The sequence below is a fragment of the Nyctereutes procyonoides genome, unplaced genomic scaffold, assembly GCF_905146905.1.
Source record: "Nyctereutes procyonoides isolate TBG_1078 unplaced genomic scaffold, NYPRO_anot_genome, whole genome shotgun sequence".
In the NCBI taxonomy this organism is placed as follows: Eukaryota; Metazoa; Chordata; class Mammalia; order Carnivora; family Canidae; genus Nyctereutes; species Nyctereutes procyonoides.
The window spans coordinates 17,937,632-17,964,900 of record NW_026575036.1 but is presented as its reverse complement, the minus strand read 5'-3'; the positions used below and the strand labels follow the sequence as shown (position 1 = coordinate 17,964,900).

At 37.4% G+C, this 27,269-nt stretch overlaps 1 protein-coding gene across 10 annotated transcripts in view; it reads left to right on the top strand.

Moving 5' to 3' along the window:
• KIF21A (kinesin family member 21A) overlaps positions 1 to 27,269 on the top strand; it is a 145,503-nt gene that overhangs the window by 49,111 nt on the left and 69,123 nt on the right. For all 10 annotated transcript variants that reach the window (XM_055318485.1, XM_055318478.1, XM_055318484.1 and 7 more), the window contains exon 2: positions 27,026 to 27,248. In XM_055318485.1, coding sequence (XP_055174460.1) covers positions 27,026 to 27,248 — 223 coding nt within the window. The remainder of the gene's footprint in view (positions 1 to 27,025; positions 27,249 to 27,269) is intronic.

Below are 27,269 nucleotides of genomic sequence, written 5' to 3'. Positions count from 1 at the left end.
GTCTCTCATGAATAAGTAAATACAATCTTAAAAAAAAAATCACACTCAAACAGGGTTACTAACACTATGGGAGGTATGGTGTGGTGGTTAGGTATATATTCTGGATGTTAGACCCTTATCTGATATATAATTTCTCCCATTCTACAGATTATCTTTTTATCTTCTTGATAAAGTCCTTTGAGGTACAAAATTTTAAAATTTTGATCAAGTCCAATCTATTGATTTCTTCTTTTGTTACTTGTTCTATATCTAGGAATCCATTGCTTAATCTGAAGTCATGAAGATTTACTGCTATGTGTTTATTATCCATTCATATATCTTCTCAAAGTATACGTTTTTAGAAAGGGAAAAAAATGTGTGATTGGACAATATAGAGAATAATTCCTACATTTCTTTTTTTTTTTTTTTAAAGATTTTATTTATTTACTTGACAGAGAAAGGGAGAGAGCACAAGCAGGGGGAGTGGCAGGCAGAAGGAGAGGGAGAAACAGGCTCCCCACTGAACAAAGAGCCCAGTGCTGAGCTCTATGTGGGGTTTGATCCCAGGACCCTGGGATCATGACCTGAGACAAAGGCAGATGCTTAACTGACTGAGCCACCCAGGCACCCCTAATTCCTACTTTTCAATTTTGGTGACACTAATCTAGGATCCCTTTCTCCTTGGCATTACACCTTCCATAATCCTGGGTGTGGACTGAAAATTTTTCTCAGGATTCCCCTCAAATTTATTTCTTGCAGTTGACCAACTCTTAGGATGATTTCAGTAGTCAAAATAGATTGGAGTTAAATACTTGGGCAGCATGGTCTCAGTTTATCAGCTCTAATGACTTTATCTCTTTTGAAGAAGTGAGTAACTTCCTTTTAGGCTGGTTTATCTACATGAGGAGATATCTGAAAATGTCCTCTGTTTTCTCTGTGCCAGACTCTCCTGCTTTTTTTTTTTTTTTTTTGACTCTCCTGCTTATATTTGCTATTGGAATAGAATGGTTATTTATGTAGAATGAGGTTACTTAATTTTTTTCTTTGATATTCTGTTTTTCTATCATTGGAAGTTTATTCGATACGGTGGAAAAATTATCATATCATATTCTATCATATCATATTGAATCATATTACCCCCACACCCAATGGTAGGCAGAATAATAGCTTCCCCAAATGTCCAACTTCTAATCCTCAGAAACTGTGAATAAGTTGCATAACCTGGCAAAGGATAATTGAGGCAGCAGATGTAATATTAAGGTTGCTAATCAGCTGATCTTAAAATAGGGAGGTGAACCTGTATTTTCTGAGTGGGCCCCATGTAATCACAACGATCCTTACATGGGGAAGAGAGAGGCAGAAAAGGAGGTCAGAGTGGTGTGATATGAAAACAGCTGTTGGTGACTTTTGAAGATGGAGGAAGAGGACCTGAGTCAATATGGGTGGCCTTCACAAACTAAAAAGGGCAAGGAAATTGAATCTCCCTTAGAGCCTCCAGAAAGGAATGCAGCTCTGCCAGTGCCTAAATTTTAGCCCAGTGAGACACATTTTGGATTTCTGACCTACAAACTATAAGATTATAAAATTGTGTTGCTTTTTGCCACAGAGTTTGTGGTTATTTTCTACATTAACAATAAGATGATGCATTAATTATCTCCAGGATGATGACTTTGCAGCTATATGGCAAATATGTATCAGCTTTTCAAGAGTCTAATTTATATATTTTTTAAAGATTTTATTTATTTATTAATAAAAGACACAGAGAGAGGGGCAGAGACACAGGCAGAGGGAGAAGCAGGCACCATGCAGGGAGCCTGATGCGGGACTGATCCCAGGACTCCAGGATCCCGCCCTGGGCTGAAGGCAGGTGCTAAACTGCTGAGCCATCCAGGGATTCCCTAATTTAAAATTTTTAAGTTGTTTTAAGATTATTTTATATTTTTATCATATCAACCTTTGCTTATTGTGTTTATTAATTGGAAACAAAAATGTCCTTATTATCTTACTCATACTTAACTTGGAGGCCCTCAGTGACATTCTAAATGTAATGAGCAGGGGTGCTTAGGTGGCTCAGTCAGTTAAGCATCTGCTGTCAGCTTGGGTCATGATCCCAAGGTCCTGGGATGGAGCCTTCCATCGGGCTCTCTGTTCAGTGGGGAGCCTCTTTCTCCCTCTTCCTCTGCCTGCCACTCTGTCTAATTGTGCTCTCTCTCACTCTGTCAAGTAAAGGAATAAAAATCTTTTTTATTTTTATTTTTATTTATTTATGATAGTCACACAGAGAGACAGAGAGAGAGGGAGGCAGAGACACAGGCAGTGGGAGAAGCAGGCTCCATGCACTGGGAGCCCGATGTGGGATTCGATCCCGGGTCTCCAGGATCGCACCCTGGGCCAAAGGCAGGCACCAAACCGCTGCGCCACCCAGGGATCCCAGGAATAAAAATCTTAAAAAAAAAAAAAAAATGTAATGAGCAGAAATCCCCCAAACAAGGAGAAAATTACAAAAAGTAACTTGTACTTGAACAAGGATAAGTTTCTTGTTTCGAGATCTTGGGCAAGTCTCTCAGTCTTTCCTGGCTTGAATTTTCTTCTCTGTAAAATGAAGGAGTTAGAATCAACACTCTTTCAGGTCCTCTCAGATTCTGTAATACAATAATTTAGTGAACATTTGTATGTACGTGTATATCTATACAGTTGCTCTATCCTTTTGACTTTTTAATTCATGATTTGAAGGGAAGTATTGTCTCCCCCATAGGAATGTAAAAATTTTGTTTGGTAGGGTGAGTTATTGAATTATTCATTTATTTAATTGTTTTTATTGAGCTTTGTGCTGAAGATAAAAGATGAAGACCTTTTCTGCTCTTGGGGATCTTGTGGCATCATGGAGAAAAGTTGTAGCTAGACAATTAGCTCTGCTTACAGTGCTATGGAAACACTGAGAAAGGGGTCTTAACCCTTAGGAGGTCCGGACTGGCCTCCTAGAGGAAATGCTGGTCAAGAAGGGAGTGAGTAGGATGGATGCCTGAGGATGGACATTTCAAGCAGAAGACAGAATGTCTTCTAAAGCAGTGGAGCCTGAAGTGTTGGAGAGTGAAAATAAATAGGTCTGGGATGCTATTACTTTTAAAAATTGAAGTATAGTTGACATACAATATTATATTAGTTTCATGTGTACTACATGTGATTTGACACCTCTATACATTATGCAGTGCTCACCATAAGTGTAATTACTGTCTGTCACCATATGACTATTACAGTATTGTTGACTATATTGCCTATGCTGTATTTTTCATCCCCATGGGTTACTTATTTCATAACTGAATGTTTGTACCTCTTAATCCCCTTTATCTATTTTGCCTATCCCCCACACCCATCCCTCAGTGGTGCTATTAAGATATTTTTTTTATTAAGATATTTTAAATAGGAAAATTCAACATTTCGCACTGAGGATTTTAAGAGGTATGTGGAAGACAGTTTGAAGTATGTAAAAGGCAGGCCAGGGAGATGGGTAGACTGGAGGTAGTGAGAACAGTGAGAAGATTGTTTCTGTTGTCATGGTGAGAAATGACATTCACCAAACAAAACCAAAAATGGAGATGTTGGTTTCAAAGGCTTTACACAGACAAAATGAACAAATATTCATAATGGATTAGATAAGAAGTGGGTATATGAAAGAAGGAATCTAGGATGACTCTGGGATTTCTCATTAAGAGTAGAGACTGGTGTCAGAAGAGCAGAGGTGTGGTGAAGACAATATGAATGGTGTGGGTTATGTTGAGTTTGAGGTGCCTGTAGGACATCTGGGTAATTTGATGAGCCTAGAACTCAGGAGAGAGATTGAGGTGGAGGTAAAGATTTAGGATATATAAATACATGTAAAGTCATTGTAAATATCAGAGGAAATGACATCAGAAAGTACCATACAAATCAATGTACCTAATAAATTACCTGATGAATAAGCAGTAGACCAGGGTCTCCTGATTTCAACACATGAGCTCTTCTAGTCAGTGAAGTATATTCCCATGACAAAATCTGTTTGACTGTAAAATATATACAGAAAAAACACAAGTAGCAAATATGTGAGTCAAATCTTGTTTATGTCTAATTGTAAATAGGTTTACTATATAGTCGACTGCTTGGATAGGATTCTTGCAATTTCTTTAAAGATTTGGTTAAAAAAATAAAGTTACAATTTAGCTGAAATTCAGCAGGTTTTTTGCTTCAAAAAGGCAAATAGACAAAGACTGTAACTTTTTTTTTTTTAAGACTGTGACATTTGACATGGAGATGACATCTGTATCACAGGCTGTGCCACATTCCCAGAAAAATTGGCTTAGAAAAAATGCTCTTTGGCTGCCCCTGAGCTTTGATTAGCATCTGAATAGTGAAATGAAAAAGATGAAATGAAGCATTCGAATGAGGAGGCAAGGAGTACTAACAGACTTCCTGCAGATTGGTTACACACTGTAGATGCTCCAGGACTGGAATACACTGGAACTGATCTGGCTGACAACTACGGTGAATACAAGCTGTGATGCTAGTACTGCTGTGCTGGGCTCAGTGGTACACAGGTTAAAACCTCAGCCACTTCTGTATTTCCTTGTTCTTTATTGATAAAGTTGGATGGTATATTGGGAGCAATAAATGAGATTATATGAAATAACATGAAAACTTGGTACAGTGCCAGGCACATTGTAAATAAATGCTCAACCTGTGTTAGTTACCTTTCTCATTATTCCACTGAAAGCACAGTAATAGTTAAAATCCTGTGTGTCTTCTCTCATTCCTTTGGGGAAAGTTGTCAAAAAAATGCCACCATTAGTTTAATGCTGCCTATCTTAGCCTGTGTTTCCTAGACAACAGACCCTGAGGCAAAGTCTAGGAGTTAATGCTCCACCAGGAGTAAAATCCCAGGATAGCTAATGTGAGGAGAAAAAAAAATGAAGCATGGTGGAAAAAAATGGAATAACAGATACAAAATGCACATTATTCAGCCGGAAATACGGTCACATCACAGGTTGGTTTGTCTCTGGATAAGCCATATGGAAACAGTCATTTCAGAACAGTCTGTTGGAGAGAGGAAAAGAGAATAATTTATTTGTTTCTTCTTTTGTCTTTTTCATTGGTCAGCATTTGTCCCCTGCCCTACTGGGTTTCTGTTCTTCAGCCCTTTGGGCGGCTGCTGGGAAGCCAGATATGTGAAAAGAGTTATGTGAACTATGAAACATTAAAGACATTACATTACTATTTTAACTATTTTTCTTCTTGGACATTCAGGAGACATCAATATGTATATAAGTATTTACTGGGTAAATATTAAGTAACTAAATATTGAGTAAATAGATTAATATCAATCTGTATGGTGGATTTTTCATGTCAAGATTTTTTTAAATTGAAGAAAAAAATGAAGTCTCAATTCTAACAAACTTTAAAACACATATGTAGTAATACAAAACTTACATATTAAGAAATGCCATCCTAATGAATTAGTTTAAAAATTCCCAAATGTTTTAATTCAATGCATTCGTACTGCGTTTATGAATTTCCATTAGAGAATGCATTTCATTTCAGTGAGGTTTCAGGATGTTTAGAGTTTTCCTAATTTTTAAAAAATAAGTGGTAATTTAGCATTGTGTTTTAACTACTATTATTATCTTGTAGCAAATGCAAAACAGAGAATTACCATGGTGAGTCACAATCTGAATTAGCAGTTTAGTTGGAATGGAATTTTAAAGCTATTCTCTGTGTCTGTACACCTATCTATACATTAAATTGAGAAATTCTTGGTCAGGGTTTTATAAGCTTGTGTAAGTTAGGATATAGGCTTGACTGCTATAACAAGAGCCCAAACATCAGTTATTTAAATAAGATAGGAGTTATTATGCTAGTTCAGGGTTAATAAGGATTCTGCACAGTGTTGTAGACCCAGGCTTCTAGCTTTTCTTTGATGTCTGGAGGATATTGATCTCATGCCTATGGATGGAAACCACCATGTCTATATCCCAGGAAGAAGCAGAAGAGGGAGGACATACTCCTTTCTTTTAACCATGATAGCACTTCCAGAAGTTTTTTTTTTTTGTTGTTGTTGTTGCATTTTTTATTTTTATTTTATTTATTTATTTATTTTTTTTTATAATTTTTTTTTTTATTTATGATAGTCACACAGAGAGAGAGAGAGAGGCAGAGACACAGGCAGAGGGAGAAGCAGGCTCCATGCACCGGGAGCCTGACGTGGGATTCGATCCCGGGTCTCCAGGATCGCGCCCTGGGCCAAAGGCAGGCGCCAAACCGCTGCGCCACCCAGGGATCCCTGTTGCATTTTTTAAAGATTATTTATTTATTCATGAGAGACACACACAGAGAGAGGTAGAGACATAGACAGAGAGAGAAGCAGGCTCCATGCAGGGAGCCTGATGTGGGACTTGATCCCAGGACCCCAGGATCACGACCTGAGCCAAAGGCAGACGCTTAACCACTGAGCCACTCAGGCATCCTTTTTTTGCATTTTTTAGTCAGAACTGAGTCATATCACCATATGTAGTAGCAAAGGAAACTAGGAAATAGGATGACATATACACCAGCTAAAATTCATATTGCTGTGGAAAAAAGGAAAACACGGAATTTTGGAAGATTAGCCAACAGTTTCTGCCACATGCACTCTCTCTCTCCACCATCCGTGAAAAATGCCCACTTTATCTCCAGGTGTCATCCATCTCATAGTTTATTATACCTGGGTGATGTGAAGTCAGTCCTTTCTCTTACGCTCTTATCATTTCTTGTGCTTGGTGCATCTGCTCTGAAGCTAGTTTATCTACCATCTGCCCACTGCCCAAATGTACATCTGATATACAATGGTGAAGTCGAGGCAAGGTAACACACCCAAAAGATAGTGGTAGAGGCAAAGCAGGATAAGCCACTGCATTTGGAAAAGAGGAAGATTGGAAACCCAATAGTCACTCAGCAACAGTCAGATCCTGTGTGTGGGAATCATGAAGATTTTATCCTGGTAATAGAAAAAGTTCTTTGTTAGCTCTTCTGGCAAGCTTGTCCCCCTGCCCTTGGGGAGGAAATAACTTATTCTCCAAGGTTTCTGGCTTTGTCCTTTGGGAGATTCTTCGTCTGTTTTTCTCCATGGCCAGATCTAAAGTGGGCATTGAAAAGTATATCCTTTACTTGGGGATGGATAGCTTTCCAAGCTGGCTTCCTGTCGATGGAGGTAAAGGAGCCCAAGGGGTTCTCTTTGTGTTGAGCAATTATAGGCTTTTATAGTCCAGGTGTTTATGCGTGTGTAATACGTATCTTCAAAAATGTATTGGATTTTCTGCCTATTTGAACTGATTAGTTCCAAGTGTAAGCAACCATAGCCGAACATTAATCAAGACATAATTGTGTACATTTTTTTTCCTACCTAAGAACACTGGATTTTAATTGTTGGCCTTTGTGCTATATAAATCCTGCAGTTTTAAATCAAGGACAGTTACCTTGAGGCTTAGTAAGAAGGTAGTTTGTTTAATATCTTCTTGATTGCTATGCTAGCTCCAATTTTCTGGAGTCCCAGGTTTATATTTGCTTAGGCTGTATCTTCTAAAACTCATGTTTTACCTGTTTTTGTTTGGAATATTAAAAAATTTGGTTTTTAAACCCTCGGAAGCCCCACTTTACCAGACACTCAGTCAATATAGATTTCAGGCTACAGGTGGTGTGAACTTTCTTCTAGAGAGCTAAATTGCCTTCCATATCTGCTTCATACTGTGATACAGTGTTGTTTAGGCTGAGCTTATATTTCTTGAAGGATTTTGTTGAAACCAGTAAGAAATAGCCAGTACTTACTAACATTCTTACTTTTTCCAATCAGTTCACTCAAGCTAGAGACTTGGTTAGTATGTTTTTAAAAATTTATTTATTGTTTTAGAGAGAGTGGGAGAAGGGGCAGAGGGAGGAGAATCTCAAGTAGGCTCCCTGCTGAGTACAGAGCCCTGATGCAGAGGCTTGATCCTATGACCCTGAGATCATGACTTGAGCTGAACCAAGTCAGACACTCAACTGACTGAACCATCCAGGTGCCTCTTGGCTAGTACTTTTAAGGTACTAACTTTAAAGCAGCAGTTTGACTGAATGTTTTGCTGTGACATAGCGAGAGTTAGCTGCTTTTCTTGTTGCTGTTTCCTTACCATCTGCTTGCTGTTCAGCCTTCAGGTCAGTACTACATACTACAGGTTCTGCTAGAGCGACCATCAAATTCTACATTAGTTAGGACATGGGTTCAGATGCTCTAACAAAGATGCTGAATTATAAGCAGTTAATCAAAATAGAGGTTACTTCCCATCTACATTACAACTTGGGTATAAGCAGCTCAAAGCGAAGTTCTACTGTGTTGGGAATCCAGGATTCTTCTATTTTGTTGTTCTATCATCCTCTCAGTGTTGCCCTTATCCACATGATCTAAGAGGGTGCACCACCACCACTTCTGCATTCTAGTCAGTGAAGAGAGAAGAAAAAACGGGAAGGCCCATCTCCCATTGAAGACTCTGATGTAGGGAAGCCCGGGTAGCTCAGTGGTTGAGTGTCTGCCTTCAGCTCAGGGAGTGATCCCGGGGTCTGGGATTGAGTTCCGCATCGGGCTTCCTGCGAGGAGACTGCTTCTCCCTCTGCCTGTGTCTGCCTCTCTCTCTGTGTCTCTCATGAATAAATAAATAAAATCTTAAAAAAAAAAAATGAGACTCTGTTGTAAATTAATCAGAATTTACCGTCACATCTAGCTGCAAGGTTGCTTAAAATGTGCAGAGTAGCCAGATAAAAATTTCATTAACAGTAGAACAGTTCACTACTCAGGAAAAATGGGAGATAGATTTTGGACTGCTGTTAGCAATTTATGCCACAAAACATAGACTATACATTTGGATCTTAAAGAACAAGAAGAACAAAACCCAAACCAAACAAAAACCAAAAACCTCTATCACTGTATCCAAAATTAAGTTGAAAGGTGCCTGGGTGGCTCAGTGATTGAGCATCTTCCTCCGGCTTGGGTCATGATCCCTGGGTCCTGGGATCAAGTCCCATGTCAGGCTCCCCAAAGGGAGCTTGCTTCTCCCTCTGATATGTCTCTGCTCTCTCTGTGTCTCTCATGAGTAAAATAAATAATTTTTTAAAAAAATTAATAGTTGGGTAGGTAATTATTAAGTATAGTAGCCTAGCCATCAGTACCTGACTGCATGACGTATAGATTTAACTGCCTTTATAACAATTTAGTCTACATTTTGCCTTCCAGAGGCCACAATGGGTATGCTCATTTGAGACTGTGTGCTTAATAATTTATTTCTTCACCTGGGAGTTTTCTTTTTTTTTTTTCCCCTCATTAATACTTACTGAGGTATGAAGCACAACGGAGATCTAAAATAGCATTGTGTCAAAGCAATTCCACCAAGATTCCTCTCACTTCAGAGAGATAAAATGTGTCTTATACTTTTAGATGGGAGATTTCTTTGAGAGAGTGCTCGAGTTTTATGTACAAAATTAGTATAAAATATTTTACTCCATTTCATGCGCATGTTCTAGAAATATGCTTGTTTTTAATATAAAAATGTTTAAATTACTTATTAAACTTATTAAGTTTACCAAAGATAAAGTTGGCACTTTAGGAAGATTGTACAGTATTTTTCCTGTGTCTTTAATATTGATGCATACCTCTGGGGTGTGCATGCAATAGTTGAGGACATGGGTAGTTGGATTATAAAACTCACACTAAATACATTATTTACATTCACTAGCAACCAGTGATGAAATTAAAAAATACGGCTACTGGTACCAGTCATTTTCATGGCTACCTCCTTTCTTGTGCCATCTCCCCTTCCCTATATTCCTAGTGGTTGTCTCCTCCTCAGCCCTCTGCTTTCACATAACTGAATCCTCATTCTTCAAGTCTCTAATCAAACGTCACATTTTCTGAGCAGGAACTTTCTTGACTATGGCAGAGAAACTCTAAGGTGACACCCAGCGATCCTTGCCTCCTGATGTTCATGTCTTTCTATTGTCCCTTCTGCTTTAGTTCAGGCACTGCCTGTGACTTGCTTCTTCTAAGCAGTAGAATTTGGCAAGAGTGATGGGATATCACTCCCATGACTACATTTGGTTACATGAGACTCGGTTTTAGCAGACTGAAGCAAGAAATTCCCTGGGTGGTTTTGAAGCCATAAGGTGTAATGTTGTGAGAAGACCACATGGCTAGCACCTAAGGGTAGAATGTGGGAGCTGAGAGCTGGTCATCTGCTGGCAAGAAAATAAGAATGTCAGTTCGATAGCTGTAAGCAACTGAATTCTGCCAACGACTGGAATGAGCTTGGGAGAGGACCCTGAATTCCAGCTGACAATGCTGCTCTGCAGATGGTCTGATTTCATCTTGGTGAGACTTTGAGCAGAGGCCCTAGCTTGGACTTCTGACAGAAACTGTGAGATAATATATATGTATCATCCTAGGCCCCTAAATTTATAGTAATTTGTTACACAGGTATAGAAAATGAAATCTAAATATTCAGAGTCCTGTGTCACTTGAGGAAAAAAAAAATCCACATTCCTCATCCTACCTCCTGTCCTGATGGGCATGACTATCAGTGTTTGGGGCAGACTTGTCTAAGGATAGTGGAGTGGGGAATGCGGCTCAGAATCAAATTTATAATCTTTGACTTCTGTTAAGCTGAGAGCTCTCTGAGACCATCCCATGAACCACTGATTGTGCTACTGTAGTGTGAAGCTACTAGGCTTTGCAATGTCTAGAAATCTAAGGTATTAGGAATGGTACTTTATAGAATTTTGTTATATCTCTACAGTAATATGAGATGGCTCTTTGGAAAGAATCATTATTAGGATGTGTGTTAAGTAAGAAACACTCTGTTAGTAGAAAAGCACATATTTCTTTGGTTGATAAATTTTACATTTCTTTCCTTTTTCATCAAAATCTGACCTACACAAGAGACCCCTTATGATGAAGTTTTGGAATATAGGTGAGGTCCGGAGCTGACGACCAAGAAAGAATTCTTGAGACGTCTTTGGTGCAAAATGGTGGTTTTATTAAAGCACGGGGACAGGATCCATGGGCAGGAAGAGCTGCTGCCCTGGGCCTGTGAGGGGTGGCTGATTATATACCTGGGAGTTGGGAGGAGTTTGAGGATAGCTATACTCTCTAAGGAAGTTTGGAAGCAAGGTTTCTAGGACTTTGAGGGGGCTAGCTATTGTTGGGAAAAGGTCACTTATTACCCTCTAATAAAACGTGAGTCATGGGATAACTTCAGATCTATATCGGTAGGCCATGTGGTTGCGGGATGATTGCCAACACATATCTTGGGGGTTTAGAGATAAAAGGAAATTTCTAAAGGAATTTTTATATGTTAAAGTAGACTTACAGGCTCCTGGGAGGTTGGGCTAAGATTGCCTTTGCCCTTAGCAAAGTATGAACATCCGGGCAGTTGAGTCTGTAGAGGAATGTTCCTTTGCCTGTTTCAAGGACTTGTCAATGTGCTGCCCCAAGCTCGTGCCTTGTCCTCAGCTAGCCCTGTGTTCCCCTGTCACTTATATATGGTATTCCCCCTCCCTGTCATGGCTATCCTTTCTTCCCTTTTCTAATTTGGAGTGATGTCTTCTACCCATTACTGTAAGGCTTTGAAACTCAAGAGTCCTTCCTGCATCAGCATCATTTGTAGCTTATTAAAAACACAGTCTCCATCTTCCACCCACAATCTATATTTTTAATAAGTTCCCCATTTAATTCATGTATAAAAGTTTGAGAAGTTATGCTGTAAGCCTCTTATAGTATTTAATAGTATATCATGTTGAATTACAGTTATTTTTGTATTTGCCTCATTTCTTGCAGTAACTGATAAAATTCTAGGTGTCAGAAACCAAGTTTCTTTATTCATCTTTATTTCTCTGGGAGTGCCTTACACGTATCTTATATACAGAGGCATAGAAAATAATTTATACAATAAATTATGCTAAATTGAATCAACTCTAGGAGGCTTTCTGTTTTCTGGAAACTTTTAATTCTTACAGTAAGCTTCAAATAATGGTGTTATTTAGGACACCATTTTGTTGATAAAATGGGAGTCTTCCTACCTAATCTACTTAGAGATATTAGAGCTTTGCAGAAAGGGGAAAGCAAATGGTTTAGAGAGCTCATTGTGGTTCAAAAATCTCTAATGACATTTTTATTCAATTCCTAACATTCAGATTGTTTTTCCAGAATGCACAAATGTGGCTCCTGGCTCCTTAGTATCCAAGCTAATGGATGAGATTTAGCTATTTTCTCTGACCTTCAGTTCAGGAAGAGGATTAAGTGCATTCTGTGCATTTATCAGATACTTTGTTCTCTAATGTATCTCTATTATATTCATGGGCTAAAATGTCTGAGAGAAAGCAAATACCTGTTCTTGCCCACTTGCCAAGATCTTTTTACTTCCCTCTGATCTTCTATGCCCTCTCAATTTTTCCCCATAAAAAAAATAAAGGTAATAGACAAACTGGTGAAAAATGTATGGGAAATGCTATTTGCATGCTTCATTGCTGATACTTCATAAAAAAATATAAAAGTCTGAATGATATTCAACTGGCTTTCTAAGAGACAATCTGTAAAAGTGAAGCAGATGCATAGAATTTAACTATTAGATAATTTCATTGATAGGTAATTTCATCTCACTGGCTAATGTATGGTGTCTAGAAAAGTATAGTTTGCTAACTATTTTTAGGGGATGCTAAAATTACCTTACTTTTAAATGTTGTTTATTTTATTTTAATTTATAAATTTTTAGAGATTTAAAATTAAAAAAAATAAATTTAATTAATTAATTTTACTTAAAAAAAGAGAAGTCTGTTTATATCCTGAGTCCCAGTGAGACTCTTTCGTGGTCAGTCCTCATAGCACATAGCAAAGCAGGATAGTTGAAGATATTAGAGTTGTTTCATAGAGTGAATATGGTATTTTAGTCAGCTTAAGCTGCTATAAGTAGATACTGTAGACTGGGTGGCTTAAAGCGCTCCACCCTGATGATTTCATTTAAACCTAGTTCCCTCCCAGAGGCCTTACTTCCAAATACCATCATATTAGGGGCTAGGGCTTTGACATATGAATTTTGGGAGGGTAACATTACAGTTCATAGATACAGTATGAAAATAATTTTAAATTCTAAGGCTGCTGAATCTGGTAAAAATTCCCCATTGGAATGAAATATTTTTTATTAAATACAAGGTGATTGGAAGTTAAGAGACGTTGGTAGACATGCCTTCTCAAACATGATTCATGTTTAAATAAAAAAACAAAGAAGAAATAACAAAAAAGCATAGAGAAGAAAAAGCATAGAGAATATAAAATCCTTATTGTAACTATTGTCTTATAATACAATTAATTCTTAATTGAAGGTCCAGAGAATATTATACTTGGAAGGAAACCATATTTCTATTGACTTATTTTTCCTTATACTTATTAGCATTTATTTTAAGGCTTATAGGAAATATAAGATACTGTCAAACATTTGATTCATGCGTTCTGAAATTAAAAAAAAAATAAACTTAAAGAAATATAGTTGGAGATTTCTAACTTAGAAAGGGGATGAGTTCATTTTTTCCCCCAAAAGGCAGATAGAATAATGGTGTCATGAATGAGTCTTACTTGGCTTATTTATTATCATCATGGTTATATGCCAGATGTCACTCACCTATTCTGAGTTTAACATTAGCATAAACAGGAGTCTTAATGATTATCATCTTAAAGCAATAGAATTTAGCTTAGGAAAGGGTATGATGTGTCCTTCTGTACTAGTGTTCTATTGCTATATAACAAATTATTACAGATTTAATAATGTTTTATTATATCTTAGTTTTCATGGAGCTTAGCTGGATTCTCTGCTCAGATCTCACAGAACTGTAATGATGGTATCAGGACTGTGGTCCTCATCTAGGGCTCATATCTTCTTTTAAAACCTCATTCAGGTTGCAGCAGAATTCAGTTCTTTCTTGTTAACTGAGTTCCCATTTTCTTGCTACTTGTTATCCTGCTCACCTCCTAAATCATCCTTCTCCATAGGCATTTGATGATGTGATTATTTACCTTCTTCCTGTTTTCCAGTAGGAGGCTGTCTCTTAGATGTTTCACTTTTTTTTAAAGGTTCACCATCTTGATTAGGTCAGGCTCACCCAGGAGGATTTTCTTTGATTAACTCCATATTAACTGGTTAGTAACTGAATTGCAAGTGATATCCCTTCATATTCATAGTTTGCATTACACTTACGAGGCAAGAATTATATATGGTTGTAGATCATTGGGGTTCACATTAAAATCCTATCTAGGACACTTTTCTCATGAAAAAATATATATTCTTGGCTTTGACCTGTCACTGGATTTATTGGGAGATGATAGAATTATGGCTTATTTTAATGTTGGTTATGGAAAGGATTTTTTCTTGATAGTAAAAATTGGTACCAACCACTTATGTTTGTTAGTTTAAAATCAGAATCCTTTTTTTAAAAAGTAAATTCTATGCCCAACATGGGGCTCAAACTCATGACCCTGAGATCAAGAGTTGCATACTCTACCAACTAAGCCAGCCAGGCACACCTAGAACCAGAATCTTAATTATTCATGCTTAATAAAATATTTCTATTTCTTTTTTTTTAAATTTTTATTTATTTATGATAGTCACACAGAGAGAGAGAGGCAGAGACACAGGCAGAGGGAGAAGCAGGCTCCATGCACCGGGAGCCCGATGTGGGATTCGATCCTGGGTCTCCAGGATTGCGCCCTGGGTCAAAGGCAGGTGCCAAACCACTGTGCCACCCAGGGATCCCAAATATTTCTATTTCTAAGAAGAAGAGCTGAAGTGACAAGTCTTTTTCCTTTCCACAGAATGATTGTAAACACAAGTAGTATACACTTTGGATTGAGAGTGTACTACTGTCATTATAGTCATAATATTAGTTTTTCTTATGATGAAATAGTTTCATAAACATACAGTATTAACAAACATAGAAGGAGATCCCTCCCCTTTCCCAGAAATACATACTGGTTTCATTCAGAAAGAACTTTCTAGGAAGATTCTTGAAAATTCTATATATAATTGGGGTAAAATGTAATGAGAGAAATAGAAACTTACTGATCTCAGAATGAGAGTTGAAATATTTGGTTATCACAACAACTCTGATTCTGAGATTGCTTTTTTGCTTTTTCTCATCACTCTTACCCTCTTGAGTCATCTGCCACCGTTTTCTTCAGATTTTATTTTTTATTTTATTTTATTTTATTTTATATTTTATTTTTCAGATTTTAAAAACAAAACTGAAGTATTAATTAAATCTTTTAAATTGTAAGATTAAATTGAAAGAACTGATTCTATAAGATAATTCAAAGATAATGCTTTTTAAACTTTGTGTTATTTATTATTTATTTAAAATCTATTACATAAAAAAAATAAAATCTATTACATATATCTCAAACCCCAATTTTTCCTAGGAAAGAGACTGGGTCAGTGACTTGCTTGTGAAAGGGTGGAGAATTGTAGGGACCTTGCAGCTGTATATTCTAAGTCAAGATTGCTCTTGATGACTGGGAGTGAAGGGGATGGTTTCACAGTGGTAGTACTAAAAAGGGCTTGATGCCATTTTCAGAGATTATTCCTGATTCAGTTGGGATCTTGGCAGGAAACCGATGATACATTCAGACAAAATAATGAGGGAAAGTGTGGTGTAAGATGGGCTACATTAAGGAAATTCTAAGGGATAAGGCAGTACTCTGATGTGAGCCACAATTAAGGGACACCTACTGATGTAGATGTCCTGATAGGTGTTGTGACCTTTGGTAAAGAGACATGGTCCACCAGCAGGACTTGGCAGGGAAGGAATCAGGAGAATGAATACCTTGACCTCATTCCTACTGTACAATGTCCTCTTGGCACCTTCCACTGCTAAGCCCCACTTTAAGTCTAAGGGAAGGGAGCCCATTGTTTTATGTAGCTCATTAAGTTCAGTGTCCTAGGGCACAGGGTATGGTGAATATAAGTGAAGAACCCATCTGGAGGAGGAAACAAAAAGACATTTGGCCGAGATCCGATATAGCTTTTGTGTGTCTTTTGGTGGCATCTTTCATCATGCAGAGACTGGGGTGTTCATTTTAGAATTAATGTTTTGGTGGGGATGCCCACTTAGGTGGTGTCATAACATTCATAAAACATTCCTAAATTCTAGCAACTTTTATTATTACCCTAGTGCTTCTTCTCAAAGAACTGTGTTACAACCAGGAACAAATATCCTTTATGTATCTTTGCCTTTGCTTGCCTGAACTGACCTTTTCTGTCTCCTTTGCCTGGAAAATTCTAATCACCTTGCAAAATCTAGGTCAAATATAATTTCCTGCTGAAGCTTTTCCTGTAACTATACCATTCTCCTCTGACTAATCTTTATTCCACTTCTCCTTTGTACATAATATTCCATTGAGCACATACTTAATTTTCTTCTAGCTCTTTGTTTTTTTCTCTCTCCCATGGCTACCATCATCAAGTTTTTTTTTTTTAATTAAAAGATTTTATTCATTCATGAGAGGCACACACAGAGAGAGAGGCAGAGACACAGGCAGAGGGAGAAGCAGGCTCCATGCAAGGAGCAATATGGGACTCGATCCCGGACTCCAGGATCACGCCCTGGGCCAAAGACAGGTGCCAAACCACTGAGCCACCCAGGAATCCCTAAGTTTTTTTTTGTTTTTTAAAGTCCTTGCTTTACACACTGTTTAACATTTAGTAGGGATTTGTTGACTCGATGAAGTTTTCTGATGGTCTTGGGTTATAGGCATGCCACGACATACAGCTACCAGCAACAACAGAAATTTGATGAGCACTTTGGACAGTAGGTGGATGGGTCAAGTCATCACTTAACATACCCCTTTTCTTTATTCCCTGAGTTTTTTTCAGTAGAAGTTCTTCTATTTCTGGGAAGGCTAAAGAAGAGAGCCCAGAGTTTCTAAAGCTATTAATTTATAGTTATGTGGAGGATTGAATTTTTCTCTAAATCCAGAATTTGGCAATTTTCTTTTATTTATCAGCCTATGTGCACTATTCAATGCAGTTCTCTGAACATCTGACTGGTACTTATCAGAGAAAGTGACATATGATGTTTCCCCCTATGAAAGGTAGTAGTTTCCTCATTTAAGAGAGTATTTCTTTCAGTGTGCTATATCCATAGTTAAATCATGAGGGGTGAAAAGGTGTAAGATATTGGAATGAAAGTCAGAGGAAGTCCGTCTCCCATCATTCTTTTATTCCTACTTTCTTTCCCTAATTAGTCAGTGGGGAACTGTACCTGAGGGAAATAAATCTTTGTTTTTCTAAGTGGCATTGCAAACCAGAGACTGAGTAGATTACTCTAGGAATCACAGACCCAGAGATTAATGCGTATTTTTTGGTGTTTCTGAGTGAGAATAAACTTGAGTCAGGTGGACCACACAGAGATGAAGCCGTAGGATATGTAGCTAATTATACAGATTAGGATGGGATTTCTGAATAATTTTTTAAAGTGTTTCATCATCAGTGGATTCAAAAGTGAACTTCTCTCCATCTCTTCTTCCCTTCATAGAAGTGTGTACTTCCTGGTCCTGGGTACACACTGCTGTGTTTTATTGTTCTTAAGCTTTTTACAGAATTAATCTCTTTAATGGAATTACTGAGGTGTGTTTCTTTCTTGAATGTCTTGGAGAAATACCTTTCTTCCCATCAATTATCACTGTAATTAAAGATCCATTTCAGGAAAAGGAATTTCTTTTTATGGTCCTATGTTACTTATTATTTATGCCATGGCTGATCTCTTAGGAAAATAATTCAGCAAGACCACAAATGGCCTAGAAGTTTCCTATGATGTGTCAGAAACTATTCTAGAACGAAAGATAGAGGGTTAAAAGTAGGTTAGTTCCTTCCTTAATGTGTGCCTACTAACTGGAATGAACCAGGGAAGGATCAAAAAAGGGATAAAAAACCAGTGGTTCATTTGTGGTGGCAATGTAATAGCTGTCCTAATTTTTAAGAAATGGAAGGGAGGAAATTAGTAGGATATAATTAACAGTAAAATATCAAATTGAGCATTAGTAAATAGCATCCAATATAATGATCATCTAAAACACTGACATGAGAAAAAATGGGAAAATATCTGAACAGAGGATAGATTTATTGGTGTCATATAAGAAGAGCAAAGGTGTTAACAAGGTGCCAAGTGGGCTAGTTACAGATAGCTGTAAGTAAAAGAGCTACACAGATTGGGAATCAGGTCAGATTATTGAGTAAGCTGAAGAACTAACACAGTCGCGTGAGGATGAGATCAGAATAACTCAAGCAAAAAAAAAAAAAAAAAAAGAGACAGTTTACAAAGACATTTAGGTAATGGAAAAATTCGTCACATTTTTGAAACTGTAGGTTAAGGACAACAATGCATTCTAATAGAATAAGAGATTAACAATGGCCAAGTGCAGAAAGGAGGACATTTGTGTGTTATTTCCCTTCTGATTATATTTTAAAAATAAAAATATCTTGACCAACTAGGAAAAGAAAGGCCTATTTCTTGTGATGCCTTGTGATGGACAGAGGGATAAGGAGAAGTGAGTGTATAAGAGAAACTCTAGAAGGTACTACAAAACAACGTGTGTTTAAAAATACAGGTTTGGATGGAACTGGAGGGTATTATGTTAAGTGAAATAAGTCAGTCAGAGAAAGATAAATACCATATGATTTCACTCATATGTGGAATTTAAGAAACAGAAGAGGTGAACACAGGGAAAGGGAAGGAAAGATAAAATAAGATAAAAACAGAGAGGGAGGGAAACCATAATGAGACTCTTAACTATAGGGGACAAACTGAGGGTTGTTGGAGGGGAGGTGAGGGAATGGTTTAAATGGGTGATGCGTATTAAGGAGGGAACTTGTTGGAATGAGTACTGGGTGTTACATATGAGTGATGAATCATTAATTTCTTTTTTTTAAATTTAAATTCAATTAGTCAATATATAGTACATATTATACCCCTGAAACTAATACCACACTGTATGTTAACTACGTTGAGTTTAAATAAAATGTTGAAAGAAGAAAAATAAAAATATAGATTTGATTGCTTGCATGTTTGGACTTAGGTTAACAGGTAATGTTAGTGCTACTCTTAAAATTTATGTAAAAACAACAACAACAACAACTGGTGACTGCATAGTCCTAGAAGGATATAAATTATAATGGTATGTGCCTATTTACTTAAATCAGCATCCCTTCAGTCTCAACAAATCATTGATTAGTTATTTGTCAACATTCTTGTCACTAGCATTTAACCAAATTTAATTCAGAATAAGGGCAACTGTATCATAATGATTTATTTCCCCTTTTTAAAAGAACCATTTACTCAGGAACTTGGTTTTCTTCCTCTCTGAATGAAATTTCTTTATTGGCTATATGGAGACAGTAAAAATGATGATAATACTGAAAGTGAAAAAAATTCCCCTTTTGGTTGCTGTTGTACTCTGTGTTAGTATGAATAGTGGGATAAAGAGGCTTGGCTATTTATTGTCTATAAAAGGTTAACTTTAGGGTCGTGACTTTTCACTGGAAATGGAGGTGTAACATTCAGCTTCCTTGTCTTTGCATAGCAATATATATTTGTATATTTGTCTGTCTATGTACACATATATATGTAGGTAGTGTTTACTGTTGTATTATACTTCTATTCCTTACATAATAGGTTTACATTTAGTTGTTCTAAAGACTTAAGGCATCCAAAAGGTGTTTTGAAAAATGTGGCAATAGTTAGGGAAGCCTAAGAATAAATCATGCATATCATATTGGAAGGCTCAACGTGAGTTAAGATGGTAAACATGCCTTATAAAGGAACTGACTTGGAGAATTTTCAAGTGGTGCTGCAGCAATAGTAAAAATACTTTATACCTACATTGGCTTTCATGCTACATATTATCTGTTCAACATTCTGGAAGGTGGATAATACAGTCATAATATTACCATTTTCAGATAAGGAAACTGAGGCTAAGAGAATGACTTGCCAAAGGTCGTAATTAGTATGTGTTAAGACCTGTGAAGAGTTTGAGATTTTACACTCTTTCCTAGTTAACAAACTAGTCTGTCACTGTTTCATGTATAATTGCAAAAGCCACAAGATTCCTGAGTTAGAGACAAAGCATTGGAAGCTTCATGATGATTTGAACTCCTTCCTAATTCTCCCCTCCTCCAACCCATGGAGGCAATGCAGGTAAACCTATTATATGGATGCTGTGTAAGCAGTGGGGCATTGAGAAATAACAAACTTGGGGATTCACTGGTTTTATAGTAAGCAGAAGCAAGCTAGCTCTTTGTTAGGTAGAAGACATTATCCCTAAAGGTTGCTTGCAGCAATTTGAGAAATGACCCTTAAAAAGAGCAGTTAGGGTCTTAACATATTTGGCATACCCAGCAAGAATATGCAGAGATGCTCAGGTCTCATAGTGGACTGCTTCCTCCAATAGTATGTGGCAGAGTTAAACTTTAAACTCCATTTTTTTTTTTTTTAGTCGGATGACTAAAACTTGAGCTGAACAGGTAGCAACTATAAGCCCCACATTCCCACCCCATATATTTATCTTCTTATTTTTTGCTCCTATCCAGGACATTTTAAAACTAGTCCTCTTGGCTAGTTTGCTATACTCTATTACTAAAGCTGGTTATTACTGGTCTCAGTCTCAGAATCACCCCTAGCTATTATACACTAGCTATTGCCACAAGGAGCTGTGGTTATGTTTTTATAAATGAAATAACTTGTTCCTATGGTATAGTTACATTTGCTATAAAAACTGAAGTGAATGATAGAAACCATAAAGAAATAAAGGGGGAAAAAAGAAATAAGGAACAAGTGGCGTAACTAATTGTGGGTATAGGAAAAAAAAAGATTGCTTATTGATACTTATTTTTAAACCAGGATTTTGCTCTTTTTAAGGAATAACTAAAATAGCATTTGAAGTCAGAAAGGACCTTATGAGTATTAAATCCAGGCTCCCCATCTTACAGATTAGAAAATTGAGGCATTGGGTAATTGCATAATTGTTCAAGATCAGGTTTCTAGTAACAGAGTAGAGTGATGGAGCAACGTTAGATTATTGTGATAATCACATGCCCAGTATTGGAATGATCCCCCCATTTAACAAAAGTGATTTATAACAGGTTTCAGACAGTAAATGTTGAATTACTTTGTTTTATGATTGAATAAGATCTATTCTCTGTCCTCAAATAATTCATTTGCTAGTAGAGCAATAGGAATTCAATTTGAGGGGCTCCTGAGTCTCTCCGTCAATTAAACATCTGCTTTCAGCTCAAGTCATGATCTCAGGGTGCTGGGATGGAGCCCCATGTTGGGCTCCCTGCTCAGCGGGGAGTCTTTTTCTCCGTCTATATCTGCCCCTCCCCTACTCCTGCTCTGTTTCTCTCAGATGAAAAAATAAAATCTTTTTTAAAAAAGAATTCAACTTGATAGCTACTATTTAAAATCATGTACAGATTGCATAGGTTAATTCAAGCTTGGGTGGTCAGGGAAAGCTTTAGAAAGGTTCAGATATTTGAGTTAGATCTTAAAAAGTTCCAAAGAGGTTTTTATGCAGAGAGGTGGAGGTTTGGCATTCCAAGCAGAGGGAAAACAATGTACATTGGCATGGTGAATGAAAGTATATAAGATGGCCAAGAAATAATCAGTGGTTTGGGATAGTTGGATGTAACTAGATTTGAAAATGGAATGAGAGGTAGAATATAGATTAGGAAAATGTTAGGTACCATGGTAAATAATTAGGATATTTTGGGGAGGAAACATTGACATTTTAAGGCAAATTGGCATATGAGGTATAAAAAAAGAGATTGGTTTTGTTGGACCCTGGCTCACGGGTGCCAACGTGTCCCGGTGGACGCCCCAGAGACCCAGACCCCAGACAGGCAGATGCAATTAGCAAGAGGGTTTATTGAACGTTTGCGCAAACGGGCTCTCCGCCTCCGAGGAGGAAAAGAGCCCCGATTAGCAATTACAGGGATCTTTTAAAGGCAAAAGGAAAGAAATCGCCTAAAGACAAAAGAACCGCGGGAGTCGCATAGCATCCAGGTTGATTTCACAGAGGGTCAACATGAACCTATTCAGGGACATTCCAATCAGGGTGTGTGGGGGGGAAATGGTTTTCTTATTGTGAACAGAATGCTTTTAGTTGCTAAAATTTCAGGAAGGCGCCTGGATGGGCTGCCTTTGGATTAGGGCTGGCCCTACTTAGAAGGGGGAAGGTTTCTTCACTTTAGTAATCAGAATCAGTAAAAAAAAAAAAAAAGTGATGTTACAAAAGCTAACTGCAGATAAAGAATTAAGAAATATGGTTTATGAAGGGTAGCAGAATATATCTCCCCCAAATATGCCATTTTGACATAGAGATTATTTTAAATGGAAGGCAATTCTTCTTCTTTTTCCTCTTCTTCTTCTTCCTCTTCTTCTTCTTCTTCTTCTTCTTCTTCTTCTTCTTCTTCTTCTTTTCTTCTTTCTTCTTTTTTTTAAAGCAGATACAAGGAAAGATCTCTGCCTCTTCCTATTTGTCTAAAAGCAAGACATAAACTTGCAAAGGTGTTTCCTCTCCCCTCTCTGGACCACCTGGGACAGAAGCCAGCCACGAGAATGGAAGTGGGGGAACCTACCCTTATCTTCCATTAGTTTCCCCATGTTTACCTTCCCACTGTTTGCTGTCCTAGGAACTCAGTCCTTTTTCCTTTTGTTAATATGCTATATAAGTCCAAAGTTCTAACTACCTTTTGAATTATTATTCATCATGAGTATTCCCATGTGTATGCATGTTGTACATGTGAATAAATTTCTGTTCGTTTTTCCTTTGTTAGTCTGTCTTTCATCAGTCCAATTTACAGGGCTGAAGCCAGTAGAACCTAAGAGGATGGAAGGAAAAATTTTTTGTCTCCCCTACAAATTGTAAGTAGGGTCAAATGCTGAAGAGAGGTCAGGTAGGATGAAGACCAAAAAGGGTCCACTTTATTTGGAAATGAAAAGTACTGCTTTGGTCCCTCATTCTGAGCAGTTTCAACAGAGGGTAAGAGCAGAAGCTAGGAAACTGTATGTCAAGGGAAAGATTTAGATGTGAGAAAATGGAGATGACATTTGTCATGTGTTTTTATATTAAAACTGAATAATGAGCAGCTTGTATCATATTCTAAGTCTTTCAGCTTTACAGACTAGAGGCAACAGGGATGCTTGGGTGGCTCAGTGGTTGAGCCTCTGCCTTTGGTGTAGGGTGTGATCCCAGGGTCCTGGGACTTGAGTCCCACATTGGGCTCCCTGCATGGAGTCTGCTCCTTCCTCTGCCTGGGTCTCTGCCTCTCTCTCTGTGTCTCTCATGAATAAATAAGTAAAATATTTTAAAAAAGTTATTTATTCATGAGAGACACACACACACACACAGAGAGAGAGAGAGAGAGAGAGAGAGAGAGAGGCAGAGACACAGGCAGAGGGAGAAGCAGACTCCATGCAAGCAGCCTGACGCGGGACTCAAATCCTGGGAAAACACATGGTTTTCCTGGGTTTTTGTTGTTGTTGTTGTTGTTTTTAAGATTTTATTTATTTGGGATCCCTGGGTGGCTCAGCGGTTTAGCGCCTGCCTTCAGGCGCCTATGCAAATGGTGGAATTGCATATCATCCATTCATGCTTCAAACACAATCCTGCTTGCCATTAACAAGGATAATAAGCAGGTGAATAGAGGTTGGGAGATTAAGTTCTGAATGACATTGGCATTCTACAATTGGCTGTCATATCTGCAATTCAAATAGCATCTACTTTTTCTTTGTCATGTTAAAGTGAAATTAGAAGTATCTTAATAGCCAAATAAGTTAGCCTATGGTTATAATAATTTACTTAAAATTAATGAGGCATGGATTTCAAACAGCAGCCCAGTGCTCATTTTCATTTAGACAACTTGTGTTTATTTTTATCTGTTTTATTACATGGGATTTGTTAAGCTTCATAGTGCAGGTATAAAGAAGGGAGAGAGCAGAATCCTGGGGGCATGCGGTAGAGAGAAAAGCCTGGATTCAGATAGAACTTTATGTTAGAAGCAAAGAGTTAGCAAGAGCTTTCTAAAGAAGTGAAATCTAACCAGAGACTAAAAACATGAGATGTTCAGGCTGGAAAAGGAGTTAGGAATTGAGAGGGTAGGGAAGATTGTTCTGAGAAAGAGAGCACTATATTTGAAGATATAGAAGCCAGAGAGAGCATAGCTTGTTAGTGAAACTGGTTAAAAATAAGCCATCACCACTGCCACCATCAACAACCAATATCCTTTACATTAAAGATGAAGCATGGCAAAAGGATAGACTACAGAGGGATTTAGTGATGAACTGAAGGATTTTAAGCAAGGTAGTGACCTGATCAACTTTATATTTTACAAATATCACTGATATTGCAGTGTATGGAACCGATTAGTGGAGGTGAGAATTGACACAGGGAGGGTAGTGAGGAGATTTGGAATAATCCAAGTAAGAGATAATGTTGATGTTGATTGGGAAGAAATTGGTGGGCTCTTGAGCTATTTCAGAGATAATAAGGACTTGGAGATCAATTAAGTAGATGGACTAGGGAAGAGGGAGTAATTGAAGTTGACTGTCCTGTTTCTAGCTTGGCAGCAGTCAGGATGAGGATTCTCCCAAGAAGGATGGAGGTATTTTTACAGTTTCCACCTCATAGTTGGATGAAGTGAGATAGGAAAAAAGGAATTTAGAAAGAAGAGAATATTAATTTTGAGAAAGACCTTTCATAAAAAATGTAGAACCAGAAAGCCAAAGCTGCTATTACCATTAGCTGTTTCCATAGTCCATGATTGTGGCTTCTTATAAGAAGCCCTTTGTTTTATTTGTTGTGATATCATTTTATTTTTATATAGTATATAAATATTATTTTCCTTTCCCCCTTTTTAATAATATAGTATCCTGTGGCCAAATGGTGTTAGATCTAAGAGGAACTTTGGAAATTACAGTTTCTATCCACAGGTGAGGAAATTGGAGCTCCGATGGAAGATACCTGATAACTGGAGTGACGGAAGTAGTTAAAACCAGGTCTCGTAATGGCCACTCTTACTCTTTCCACAGTACCTACACAGCTTTATATTGATTATTGTGTTCCATTAAGACAAATAAGTACAATTGAAGACTTGATTAAAAAAAATTTCATTATCATAGAGGAGAGAAAAAATTGCATAAATATATTTTTTGGGATAGTATAGAATTCTATTTTAGATAACCACGGTTGCAGAAATTCAGTTGCTTCTCAGTATTATCTTTCCTATCCTTTCATTGACCTTCCATCATGATAAACCTAAAAGGGTTAAAATTCAGGCAATCTGGACTTCGGTTTGGTTTTATCTCTAATAAATTGATGAACTCATTCCACTTCTGTTGGTTTCATTAAAAAAAAAAACAACTCAAATCTCAAAAATAAGAATTTGGGACCATTGTTTTTTATTTTTTTTTATTTTTTTTAAATTTTTATTTATTTATGATAGTCACAGAGAGAGAGAGAGAGAGGCAGAGACACAGGCAGAGGGAGAAGCAGGCTCCATGCACTGGGAGCCCGACGTGGGATTCGATCCCAGGTCTCCAGGATCGCGCCCTGGGCCAAAGGCAGGCGCCAAACCGCTGCGCCACCCAGGGATCCCTGACCATTGTTTTTTAAATCCTTTCTTTGGTCTGTCTTCATCATTTTGTTTTCTATCACTGGTTGTCTTTACTTTCTTCCTTAAATTGCATCTCCTTCTTCGTGGCAAATAGGAACCTTTTAGGTTTTAGAAAACCTAGGTACAGTAAGTCACTTATATATATGTCCAGAAGAGTCCTTTTTTTTTTTAAGATTTTTTTTTTTAAATTTGAGAGAGAGAGAGTGTGCACCTGTGCACAAGGGCAAGATGGTGGGTAGAGAGAAAGAACCTCCAGTAGACTCCCCATGAAGCGTAGAGCAGGCTAGGCCAAATGCAGAGTCCTACCTAAAGTGGGGTTTGGCTCAAAGCCAGGCTAGACATGGGGCTTCGTCGCAGGATACCAAGATCATGACCTGAGCCGAAATCAAGAGTCAGAGGCTTAAACCAACTGAGCCACCCAAGTGCCCCAGGATAGTCCTTTTTTTAGATTAAATAGAATAGGACCAGATTTTGGTTTGTTCTGTTAGCAAAATACCACTACATTTGCTTTCCTTCTTTAAAAATAGACTCCAAAATCAGGAAGAGAAGCAGCAGAAGGTGCTAAAATCTGGAGTAGATGGGTTTTGGGTGTAGAATGAGTATAATGCTGTGGTCTTCCAAGTAGAGAGAGGATACCCTAGGAGAAATGCCTGTTGATTCACTGGGTTTTGGAGAGAAAATGCTGGAACTTCTCTTTGTATTTAGTTTTAATTTCTCTCTTTACAAAATTCTGCTTTTGTGTATATCATAATATGTGACATCAATAAAATACATGCGTATCATTTATAATGAATACACATACATATGTATTGTGGGAGTGTGCTTTGAAGATGTTAAGCTGACAGAACAATATGGTTAAATACGTTTGGAAACAACTGGTATAGAATTTGCAAAATGGCAAGTCAAGGGCATCAAGATAAATATTATGTCCTTAATTTCTTTTGGTAATGTCTTTCCTGGAAATAAAGAGAAGAAACTTAAAAATAACAACAACAAACAGAATTTTGGCAGCAGAATTTATTTAACTGTGTCTTTACCTGTTACAGCGTTGCCGAAAAGTATCCAGTCACAAATATATTTATTTTTAGGATTAATTTTATTCTTGCTCATGATTTTTTGGGATTGTCAAGTAACTCATACTGAAATTGACTCAGTATAATTTAATTTATTTAAACTTATCAACTGAAGAAGCCATAGTAGATTATATTAGTGTTTTAAAAAGATTTGGCTAGGAATTTTTAAGTCCTATTTTTTTCAGTTTTTTTCCTATTCATTTTATTTTATTTTTTCCTAATTATTTCTCGCAGAATAAGACCACAGCTTGCCAAAGAGAAGATTGAAGGATGCCATATTTGTACATCTGTCACACCAGGAGAGCCTCAGGTTTTCCTAGGGAAAGATAAAGCTTTTACTTTTGATTATGTGTTTGATATTGACTCTCAGCAAGAGCATATCTACACTCAATGTATAGAAAAACTAATTGAAGGTTGTTTTGAAGGATACAATGCTACCGTTTTTGCCTATGGACAAGTAAGTACCAAATTATTTTCA